The following is a 12,665-nucleotide window of genomic DNA, read 5'->3' on the forward strand; positions in this document are numbered from 1 at the left end:
CAAAGAGCGTTCGATCCGAGAGAGGGACACTCGAACTAATGAAAAATGCGACTTGAGAAGGATGGAGGGCTTGGAGTGTGCTTTTCGCCCGCCCTGGAGACCTCTTTCATTTATACCACTAAAATTTATAATAATTTTTAATAAACATTTTATTTTAAAAGTGTTATTGATTTAGTATAAATTTTAAGAATAAGAAATATGAATATTTAAATGATAATTGCCATATATTTAGTGGATTGGTCTTCATAAATTGCATTTCTTTAATTTTTTATATTTTGTTTACTTACAGTTTTGTTTTGTTAGTATAGAATTAAAATTAAAGAGTGGAGAGTTAAAATGAATGTCACGAAATTAAATGTTTGCTGATTTAGATTTTAACCAATTAAAAAAAGAGTTTAATTGCTATGCACTATCAATATAAAAAGTTTTACACCATCACTGCATCATGATCATTCAAGTATATAAATTTTAAAAAATTTAAATTAAAGTCAAACATTACTATTTATTAACGAGTGTGATTAATTGAATGTGTAAAACTTATTTACACTTTAAGTGCATTCTAATTAATTGTTAAAAAAAATGTTGATAGTTTAATAAATAAAATAGAGATAGTTTATAAATAAATATAAAAAAATAAAAGAGTGAGGAAGAAACAAAACTTTAATTTTTTATTGATTTTTGGGTATAGTTAGTGATTGTGATGGCAATGCATTGCACTTGAGTTGTATCAGAAGTCCCACACCGGTTACATTTGCAAGTTATTTAGTGTTTATATAACACACACAATCCACTTTCTATTGTCCCTTCGGGGACATCTGATAAAATTGGAACGATACAGAGAAGATTACCATGGCCCCTGCGCAAGGATGACACGCACAAATCGAGAAATGGTCCAAATTTTATTTTGATTTTTTTCCATCTGCTTCGTTTTCGTTTTACCTTCTTCCTTACATGTGATGATTCTTTTCGCTGCAGGTAATGATTTGTCTATTCTGTGAATTTTTGTCACTCTTCAAGCTTATATGTGGAAGGTAACATTAGGTTTAGGGTTGATCAAATTATTTTTGTCACTCTTCAAGCTTGCTTATATGTGGAAGGTAACATTAGGTTTAGGGTTGATCAAATTCTGAAAACTTATGTATTTATTTGCTTATATGTGGAAGGTAACATTAGGTTTAGGGTTGATCAAATTCTGAAAACTTATGTATTTATTTGCTTATATGTGGAAGGTAACATTAGGTTTAGGTTTAGGGTTGATTAAATTCTGAAAGCTTATGGATTTATTTGCCTGTACAATCAGAAATATGTCCTAATGCCATAGGAAAGTAGAATCATGAAAAATTACATGTCTCTGGTTGCAAAGTTTGTTTGGAAGGTAATGTAATTATCCCAAATAATTCAAAAGTTTTTTTTGTGACTAATCTTGTAACCATTAGGTATAATAAGGTTGTATGCACTGAAAACTTTTCTCTCAGTAATTTATTTCGTGATCACTGCATTTCATTATACACTTTTATATTTTCCTTTCTCCATGTTTGTTTCTCTCACTAGTTACTTACTAGTGCTTCTGCATATCCTTTACCTGATTTAATAGGTGTAGCTTGTTTTTTCCGCAGGTTCGAAAGCACATAGTCATCTTCAAGTCTTCTCAGCTTTTAAAGCCAATAATCCTCAAACCTGGTGTTCCTTTTCATCTATGCTTTGGCATGCCCAATATAAACCAGATTGATGCCACCACAATCCACACTCCAATGCTCTTTTAATTTTTCTTTCAGGTATTATTACTTCTTTTTTTTTTTTTATCGCAGATAACTAACTCCCTAAAAACTTTTGATTACCAACAACTATGAACAACACATCAAGTCATTAACACAATATCTGAAATAGTTGCATTATTAGGTATAAGGTCATACTATAAGGTTGTAACCTACTGAAAACTTTAGATATTTTTAAGACTGAACTATGAATGTGGTTCACCCATCTTGTAGGGTTCTTACACATAAGATTACAACAGATGGAATTGATGGATGCAGATTGAGAAATAACCCAATTGGCGGTGGCTTGAGCTGAAACAAAATTTGTATATAGAATCAGAAATGTGATCACTGCCACTTCTATCTGCATTTCACTTGATTTCTTTATCCACCCGTGTTTTCCTTTCTCCATATTTCACTGACTAGTAGTGTTTCTCCATATCCTGTACATGATTCAATAATTGAGTCAACATCTCTCCAAACCTCATCAAGTTCACTACCTATTCGCAATTAGAATACTGCAGCATCTTAAAAACTCTCTCGCCAAAGGCCTTTTATATCCTGCATCTTCTGACTATATATTTTCTGTTGTTGCAGATTTTAATTGGGCTACTGTCCCTACTTTTAGAAAGTCTTATACTGGCTACTGTACCTTTATTGGATCATATCTAATCTCCTTGAAACCATTGAAGCAATCTACACTCTCTAGATAAAGTCCAGAAGCTCAATAATTTTCATGAACAAACCTTGTGCGCGGGAATGGCTCCATTTTCTATTTGAAGGTTTCTGCTTTACTTTCCACAAACCTACGTCCAACTTCTGCAAAGTCAAATCACCAGTCCCCAAGCTTTGTCTCTCAGACATCCACAGTCCAGCTGGTGGGGAAGTATTATCATTACATTAAAGAGATTTAGCGTGTTCATCAATTTGATTTCTGTTGGTGAGTTTTGCGGACACTATACACAGAGAGGCTAACCAGGTAGCTAATAGTTTAGAAAAGGATGGCTTGAGTTTGGACTCTAGTCTCCAGATTTTTTAGTCTGTTCCTGCTTGTGCTTGATAATACCCGTTTATGCAGCAATAGCAACTTTTGACTAATTCTCCTCTGAAGATTTCATGTCATCTTTTTGTTAACATCAGTGAAAGTTGTCTAATTATCGCCAAATAGGCGTTCCTTGTTTTTTCCGCAGGTTGGAAAGCACAACATCATAGCCCGAGCTTTTAAAGCCAATAATACTCAAAGCTGGTGTTCTCCTTTGGATTGTTTATGCTCAAGTTTTATTTAACTGCGCATCATGATTAAAGCCTCCTATTAATATTTTAGAAACTGTCACAGAAAAAAGTTGGTGCAAAGTTGGTGGAGTGTTGGGAGTTGAAAAAGTGGGTGTTGAGTGTTGAAACCATTGTAAATGGTCTAAGAGGGAGTATTACTATTAGTAGACAGATAGGGAGATGAGGGGTGTCATATCATGAAACATGTTGCAATGATGATAATCATGAAAATATATAATGAAAGTATGTACCCTTCCAGTGATGGATTCAATATCAAGTTTGGCATTATCATCCGGCTGATAATTATAGATATAATTATACTGACTTTCATTTGATTAAATAGAATCAGGCAACTTGAGTGAGTTCAAAATGAAAGCCCCAAACATAAGCTGTTCAAATTAAGAATTAGTATCTTCATTCACTACATTAATCATCATTCTCATGGTTGCTGGAAAGTTACAACTCGATTGAACATAAGTATTAACAAAACAAAAATTTAAGGGAAAAAAGGGAACAATATACTATACCTTAGTAGTAGTAGTAACAAGTTGGTAATGAAGAAGAATACTTGCATTCTGTCACCTATACATACTGAATATCTATAGAATTGAATATCTATAGAATTAAAAAAAGTATAATAATCATTTAACACATAAGTTAGTCTAGAGATGCACAGATCTTCCAGTGGAAGAGTTAACATTAGATTCACACCACCATCTGCTAATGCTCCATGTACAATATCACGGAGGAGATGTGGCGAGACCATCTGGCTTGAGAGGAAAGGCGGGATACCCTCCTTACCTCCATGCAAAGACAGATATGGGACAACATGGCTTATATGCAGGCGTCTCAGCAACAAAATGCCCGCTCCTTGCGTACTATTATGGAGTCACAACATGCGATCACATCTGCTCATTTCCCCACCACTTTTAGCCATACCAAAAAAAATTCGTGTTAGAGAAAACAGTGTGTTTTAAAAATTTGAGTTATAAGACAGGTTCAAGATAGGATGTGTTTGACTTAGGAATTCTTTTTGAAAAATAGATATCGTTTTAGCACCATAAACTTTGTAAATATGAAAAATGACCCTGTTACCCCCTATGATGTGCCTTTATTTATTGTAACAAGGTCTTTTAGTAGTTTATCCTAGCAGTCGGCTCCGGCCTAAGCATGCTCTACGTAGGGGACCGATGAAAATAAGTGAATGATCTTTGTTTCTGCTATTTAAATGAAAAATGCAACTTCTAGTTAGGTGACTCTCACACGGTCACGTAACTCAAATTGTTGTAAAAATTTGCAAAAAAAACAAAGAAAATAGAAGGTTTATGCCCATTGTTGGTTGGTTCAAAGGTATCTGGTGCTAAACTTGGTAGGGCAAATTACGGTTCAATCCCTCACAACCACAATTGGGTAAATAAACGGGTTACACCAATTCATGTACCAGAATCTCATGCTTGAGATCAGAGTCACTAACCGGTCACTCTACTATGAGTACGTACGGATAACGAGCTTAATGTTATTGCGCCTGAATGAAAAAGGACCTTACAAAAAGGAAGCTTAGACATAATGGACTAACATGGATTAGTTTTTATAGGAATGAAGTTTATGCCCGCATTTTGTGCGGAAAGTGTTATCACGATATCCTTAGTTTGATTAGTTAGTACCTATCAACACATCCTTACTTGAACTTAGAAGCCCTTTTTACTCAAATCTTGTAAACATTGTTTCTCTTTCATCTACTACTAAGAGTTTTGCTTGAGGACAAGCAAGGGTTTAAGTTTGGGAGAACTTGATAACGTTGAAACACACTATGTATTTGACTCGGATTGCACCTGTTTCTTATAGTTTTTAGTATTATTTTCTTGTGTTATGATTGTTTTCATCTTACTTTTAGGTGCCATGATCATTTGAACCCCTCCTTGAAGAAACAGAGCTTAAAGGCCCAGAAATTAAATTTTTAAGTGAAATTGTACTCATGGCGTTCAGCTTGGCGGTCACTTTAGGAGAGGTCATGACGTGTCTGCTTTCACCCAAGAGATAACTCCCATGTCCTCCACGATCTTCCATTTTTCACACATGGCGGGCGCGGACCCCCCTTGGCGGCCACCGTCTTCACAAATCCAACTCCCGCCCAAAAGGAGTTGGAGGGCACTCCTGTAAAAGCACGACTTGAAGTACATCTATAAATAGGAGTTTTAGTTTCATTTGTTGAGGATTCAACTTAGTTCACAACAATAAGCCTATACTTACCATCTGTAAAAACAATAATTCGTCACATCGAAGGATTGTTGCACATTTAGTTGTTGATTAGGTTGGAGCACTTTTAATCTTGCCGCCATTTTCATTCCAGTTGAATTTACTTTCAGTTGTACAAGATTCAAGTCTCCATTCGGAGCAGGTTTTTATATTTAAGTTTGTTTTCGCATTTTACTTGTTATCTGTCTTGTTCTAAGTTCTAATTTATTTTCTTATCGCTTTTATTGCTAATTTGATATGTTGAACTTTAACATGCTTATTTTTGTTTACATGTGTGGCTAAATTTTTAAAGGTTAGAATGTAAGGATCATCGTCACGTTGATACTCCGCACAATGTATCTGTAGAAATACTTTAGGGGTTGTTTTAACTTTTAACACAAGTTTTTTATACTAAATCATTTTGGATAAGATCGAAAGCCGTCCAACCTTTAAAGTTAAACTTAGTTATCTTTGACTTTTCAAAAAGAGAGAGCATTTTGGCTAGTTACTTAGGAATCTTTAACACTTTTAGAAAACGATTTTGAAACTATTTTTCGGACGCGTTTGTGGGTTTGAAACTTAGCAAAAGTCATGAACCTCTTTTAAGTTAAATATTCCAAGTTAAAATAAATTTCTACTAAGTTAGGAATTCAATTTCTTAAAATTAGACTTACTACTTTAACACAATACACACTTTTTATAAGTGACAATGAAAGGCATTAATTAGAGACTGAGTTTGGTTCTTAGTACGCGAAAGCGACAAGTTCCCATTAAGTTGATTCATTTTCAAGAGTAGAAAATATTACCCCATAAGCAATTCTATTAGAGACTAAAGGAGTATTGTCCGACTGTTGTGAATTACATTCGAGCCTATTCTTTTACTTGTATTTTCACACCTTTTTACCTTCTTTCTTTTTATGCATTCAAATATTGATTTGATTTGCCTTAGATAAACACCTTAACAATAGAAATCGATAGATTGACATTTGATCTGTGTGGGAACGATAATCTTTTGTATACTCTGACGTGATTTGTATACATGCGATTTACACCACATCAGATAACAGACAAGAGGTTATACAACAAATACCTCATTCAAAATCTTACCATAAAACTCAGTGAAATAAAACCATGATTAAAGGGAAAATAGTGCAGTAGCATACAACAAACTTAAAAAAATTCATAACTAACAAAATCTAAAATGTCATGACTGACAAAATCTAAGTTTAATTTTTCACGGGATAATGTTTGGAGATTTAAAAGATATAGTAACCTATTGGGAGTTAGATTTTAGCCAAACTTTTTCATAATCAAATGTATTAGTCATTCTTTAAATATATCTGTCATACCCCAAAATTTGCCCACACTTTTCAAAAATTCAAAACAATTTCAAAAATTGGGTTTTTATAAAATCTTGGGTTCATTTACATTGACATCTTGAATTTTATAAATATTCGATTTAAGGTCTATTTTAAAATATAATAGTTTATTCTTAAATTATTTATATTTTAATAAATAGCAAAATGTTTGCTGATGTTTCATACAAATAATATAGCATAATTGGTAAGGAGGCAAGATTTGCAAGTACAAGGTCATGGGTTCGAATCCTACACCTAATGCTTTTCACTTTCATTTATTTTTAACCTTAGTTCTAACTGTATTTCATATTTTATTCCAAAAAATTGTTTTTTTAATTTGATTTTAATTTTCGTTTTATTTTATTAAACTTTATTTTAAATATTCATTTTTTTACTTTTATTCACTTTTTATTCAAAATCACAAAAAAAAATTAAGTATTAGTATTAGTTATATCTAGTTTTTACGTTTTATTTCAAGTATTATATTTTAATATCATTTAACTACAAAATCATAAACTAATAAAGACCTTAACTTTTCAAAAACACCAATTTATTTATTTCCAAAGCAATACTCCGACAGATGGAAGCCACATGAATGCCAAAACTTAATGACATTTAATCTGTGTTTTTAAATTGATTTCAGGTTTGATATTTCTCGGAGGTGATAAAAGGAGAAGAAGGGGACAGAGAAAAGGGGAACGATTCTCTCCCAAAAGAAACAATTTCAAACCCTTAACCTCTCTCACCATTAACCAATTCTCACGTACAAAGCCATACCAAAACCTGTACATCCAATTTCTAATCTTAATAATGCAAATCCAAATCAAACATAAATCCACTGATAAAATGCTTCCATTCAAGTTATCACTAACCACAACATCATCATAATTTCATGAAAATCACCACAAAATGGCTCTCCACACTTATAATTTCATCTCTGTTTTTTTGTTGTGTTGTTGTCTTTGTCTTTTATACAGGAAAAAGAAGAAACGAGCCGTGAAACAACACCACAACGCCGACAGCCAAAGCACCTCCTCACCGGCGAAACTCCCTCCGATTCACTCACCAGCCGCCGATGAAAGCAACAAGCGCTCAGCCCAACCAACAACGGCGCAGACACGACAAGAATCCAGATCCTGTTTCAGCCACCATATGGATCCCCTTCAGTTCGAGATGTGAAAGGAAGAGATCCACGTCTTTTGAATTCCGTCGCCGATGTTGACATCAGGTTATTAAGGTTCTCGTTTTTCTTCTTAATTCATGCTTATTTTCTTGTTTCAGTGTTGTGGTTATGCATTTCTGTATTTTGGATAAAAGAATGAAGTTTCTATATTTCTATTAATACACTTGAAATCCTTATTAATATTAATATTAATTGATTATTTTATTAGTTAATAAATATTATTAAGTGTAGAAAGAGGATGAATTTTGTTACAGCCTGGGATGAGAACGAAAGCGGTTCGCATATAATACTGTGCGTAAGTTGTGAAGTAACAGTAAAGCAAGCCATTTAATTTTTTATCATAAAAAAAAAATGTCTAATTCATTACTTTTAGATTTAACTTAGTTTATATTAGGTTTCACTTTTATTAATTTAGGCTATTAATACATAAATAATAAAAACTAAAAAAAAACACAAATATTAGAATTTAGATTTCCTTTCATATAAAAAAAATCAAAAATATTTGTTTTAATTTTAATATTTGTTTTTAGAATTTAATATGACTATTTTAAATTTTTCTTTAATCAATAATTGTTTATATTTTATCATTTCTCACATCCGTTACTAACATTTTTGTGATTATACGAGGTACTATTTCCCTTGAGGACTCGGACTATTTTTGTGGATATTCATAAGTTTTCGTGTATATTAAGTTCTGTTATGGGTTTGTAATAATTTTTATTCTCATTTGTTGAATTTGTAACTCCCCCACCCCGAAGCCATGTAATAGCGTAGGACTTTACATTTCGCACTTTATTTCCTGTATATATTCAACTGCTAGTAACTAGGGTGTGTATGGCAAGACTAATCAACTTAACGTTAGCTAACCATAATCAAGATAAATAAAATATCTGAATTGAATACACTTTTTGCACTCACTCACCTCTAAGGTACGCCCCTCTTGGTTGCCTTTCGAAATAAGGTCGTCTCCCTCGAATGTAGAGGTACCCATTAGCAAAAGTCCCTCGATTAAAAATCATCGCAAAGATCATAAGTCCCTCGATGACCCACGATAATGCCTACGATGATATGATCTAGTCCCTCGAATGGTTGCCTACAAAACGATGATTGTCCCTCCGAACATTGCTAAAGGTACCTCTACCTGTTGCCTTCAACGACCTCGATGACCCTTCGATGACCCATACGTCCAATATAAACAAGGATTTCCTACTTCTATATAGTATGGATAATCCTAGGAACCGTAAAAAGTATAGAAAAGGACCAATTAGTTAGGGTAGTGTTCTTAATCTGCCTAGCTCAACAAAAATATCTTTTCAACACTCTTTCGAAAAACTAAGGCTACGCATTCACGCTAAAGTCCTTATGCCTCTTTTCAACTCAAAACAAACAAACATGAGCTAAGCAAATTAAGAGCCCGTAGATAACTATGGATGAAAAGGGTGCTTGCACCTTCCCTTTTCATAACTTACCCCCCGAGCCCGTTTTCTTTCAAAAAGGTCTTTTTCTGTACTTTTACCTTTCCTAACATTGGACAAAATAAAAGTCGGTGGCGACTCTTGCTCACCGCAACATTGTTGCATATATATAAAAATAAAAGTCAGTTCACCGAGTTACAATATCACTTTTTAGTTTTACACCATGGACATGTAAATAAGATGATGTGGCAAGGAAAAAAAAGCGTAAACCAGTACAAATGGAATGGAACAAAAGCATAACTCGTCCAAATAAATGAGAGCAATTTTTATTTTTTGAGATTCTTTTATAGTCAGATGCTAAGAGATTGTAAAACAAAAAAAAATTAAATAAAAGGGTGGAATCACAAAGGGACTCATTATTCAGTCCAACAATTAATATGTATGGAAGTATTGATTTTATTCAGCATGATTCACAAATTTTTTCATTGAAACCATTTGACAAAAATAAAATAATGATAAAAATATATATAATAATTTCATGTTATATTTTCTTTTTAGATGTAATCTAAATTTGACATAAATTTTCTATATTTAAAAAGAGTTTCTCAAACAAATTTGTTTTTTAGATATTCAATTAATTCTTAACAAACTTGTTAATTTTGTTAAAAATACTTATTTATAAATAAAAAAACACCTCAAACACCAAAAAAAACATGATTTAACATATAGGCCAAGCTAGCAAAACCGTTAGCAAAAACAAATATGAGTTTTAACTTTTTTTAAAGTTATGCCAACTTTATATTTTTCTACTATAAAATTAGAAAACATGCATGACTCTCACATCTTCACAAAGTTATATTCAACAAATTTCAATTTTGGATTTATTAAAAGTTTGATAAAGTGGAAACCTTCATTATGATTCATTATATGGTAAACATTTCCTTCCGATTAACTTCCACACTTTTCAAACTCTTATTTAAATATTTATCTATTATTTTATTATTCATATTTAATATGTAACAATAATAATTTATGTGTAGGTAAACATGATATTGATCTCTAAAGCATTTATATTTTTGTTACCAATGATGGTGATGTTGTCGAGTACAACTTACTCACACATACAAAATTCTCCACAAATTATCAAATCAGCAACATATTTGTCAGAAAAGTTTGAAGTGGGCCCTGGAGATGTTATAGCTACAAATATATACAATATTGAATTTCCAAATGGTCATATTGGAGTCAAGAGCTTTGATGTTGATCTAGTTGATGAACAAGGGAATTCGGTTCCCTTGTATGAAACATACATCCATCATTGGTTTGCTGTAAAATTTCATGTAAGTAAGGATAAGAATAAATCACACAATTATACTGATCATACCAAACCTTTTGAGGATCCCATTTTCTTAAGAAATGATGGAGTTTGCAATGGCGGTATACTTCCACATATATGGGGTTTGGGAAGTGAAACACGAGGAACAAGTTCAAAACTTCCAGATCCTTTTGCAGTTGAACTTGGAAACCCTGCAAATATTACAAAGGGTTGGGAAGAGAAATGGTTATTTAATATCATGGTCATTGATACACGTGGAACAGAAAATAGAAAAAGTTGTAGTGAATGTAGGTGTGACCAATTTAATCTCCCAGAGAATTTTTATAATACGACATATGACATCCATGGAAAGCCATTATCCTCCAAATATATAGGAGGAGTATTTTGTTGTAAAAACAACTTCCAATGCAAATTGAAAAAAGGGTTTCAAGCACCAAGGAGAAAGCTTGCTCTAAAATACAAAATAACATGGGTTGACTGGGACAAACATCAAATTCCTGTTAAATTCTATATATTAGATTCCACTGATCGAGTCATAATAAATGGTTCTGAAACTATCCATGATTGTCTGGTAAATAAATTTTTAATTTTTTTTTAATTTCGTGGTTTATTAAATTATCATGATCAAGACATAGCATAACATAGGTGATTTAGCTTAGTCATAATAAAAAAGAAGTTTAAGAAAACTCTTATTATTATCATAATAAACTAACAATCACTATTTTTGTGTACAATTAAACTCAACTGAGTTCTAAGGTCTTGTGATAATTATTTTTAATTACTTTTTACGTCGAGAGAAATTGATTAACAAATATTTTTTAATATGTTACAGACTGAGTATACTATTCCAGAAAATAAAAGCAGTGACCTTGTCCATGTTCAGAAAGCAAGCACCCCTATGAAAAAAGGTGGTTATCTTATATATGGCACTGCTCATGCACATACTGGCGTTGTTAATGCAACACTATATGGACAGGTAGAGTTGAATATAAGTTTAACTGAGTTATATTAAAATTCATTATGTTGGCTTAACTTATTTCTTACATGATATTTATTTTTCTTTATTTTGTATATAGACAAATTAATCTTGTGATAATGCATGCATGACTACTATTTATTAAGTCTTTAATTTTTTTCGATTAATAAATTAGGATGGAAGAACATTATGTACATCAACACCAAGATACGGAACAGGAAATGAAGCGGGAAATGAGGAAGGATATGCTGTTGGAATGTCTGGATGTTATCCAAAACCAGGTTCAATCAAGATTAATGATGGGGAAATTGTGACAATGGAATCCAAATATAAAAATGAATTTCTCACTGGAGCTATGGGACATATGTACTTCTATTTGGCTGATCGACTACCACATACAACATAGACATCATTTTCCTATAATGTGATAAAAAATTCCTCAGTGGAGATTGACTCTCGCGCTCAAAACCTTGTACTATTTTTCATGAGCCTTTAAAGAATTTTCCTTATGTTAATAAAATGCAATTTTCTTCATGCATTAAAGAGGAAATATTAAGTGTTCAATAAATGTAAAGAAGAAAAAGGAGCATATCTTATATTTTCAAGATAAAAAGCAAGTGAATTGAATTTTTTATATTAAATTAGTCAGAGACCGGTGCTGTCGCCCGGGTGCATTAATTGTGGTGTAGTATTTTTTGAACGATATGAAAAATGTGAAGTAAGGAAGTTTGGCCAAATTGCATTTATAAAATGGAATTTAACTATTTAAAAAAAATTTTACTAATAAGATATTAATATGAAAATTATGTTCTAATTTAAAATAATGATCCACACAAATTTTTTAAGATATGTCAAGAACACAATAGCAAAATAGGGCTAAGTGTTGAATTAAATAATTGACGGCTCAACAACAATGGATAACATGGCCAATGGATAACACGGCTCAACAACAATGTTTTTAACTTTTATATTATGTTGATAGTGGCCCGTGAAATATATAAAAAAATTATCTAAATAAAAAAATAAATTATACTATTATGCAATTGATTTTTTATAAAATAGATTGCTATCACAATATTATATTATACTATATATTAATAGTATATAAATTAATATATTTATGTTTATATTCATGA

General features: G+C 32.1%; 1 protein-coding gene, 1 long non-coding RNA gene and 1 other non-coding gene across 6 annotated transcripts; all 3 read left to right on the forward strand.

Annotated features, from left to right (window-relative positions):
• Positions 1–734: 734 nt before the first annotated feature.
• LOC131632386 (uncharacterized) lies at positions 735–3,148 on the forward strand. 4 transcript variants are annotated; one of them, XR_009292990.1, is made up of 5 exons: positions 735–890; positions 976–1,031; positions 1,617–1,775; positions 2,352–2,733; positions 2,923–3,148. It is a non-coding gene; the product is annotated as an uncharacterized LOC131632386 (long non-coding RNA). The 4 variants fall into 4 exon arrangements; XR_009292988.1 differs by having other exon boundaries at positions 976–1,229; positions 2,352–3,148; XR_009292989.1 differs by having other exon boundaries at positions 976–1,097; positions 2,352–3,148.
• LOC131632415 (U6 spliceosomal RNA) lies at positions 800–902 on the forward strand. The gene has a single exon (XR_009293002.1). It is a non-coding gene; the product is annotated as a U6 spliceosomal RNA (small nuclear RNA).
• A 7,115-nt stretch (positions 3,149–10,263) lies between the features above and the next one.
• Positions 10,264–11,935, forward strand: LOC131632396 (uncharacterized). The gene is made up of 3 exons (XM_058903146.1): positions 10,264–11,124; positions 11,386–11,529; positions 11,705–11,935. Exons 1-3 carry the CDS (start codon positions 10,264–10,266, stop codon positions 11,933–11,935), a joined length of 1,236 nt encoding a protein of 411 aa, XP_058759129.1.
• The last annotated feature ends 730 nt before the right edge of the window (positions 11,936–12,665 follow it).

This window comes from Vicia villosa, unplaced genomic scaffold (assembly GCF_029867415.1).
Source record: "Vicia villosa cultivar HV-30 ecotype Madison, WI unplaced genomic scaffold, Vvil1.0 ctg.000939F_1_1, whole genome shotgun sequence".
Classification (NCBI taxonomy): Eukaryota; Viridiplantae; Streptophyta; class Magnoliopsida; order Fabales; family Fabaceae; genus Vicia; species Vicia villosa.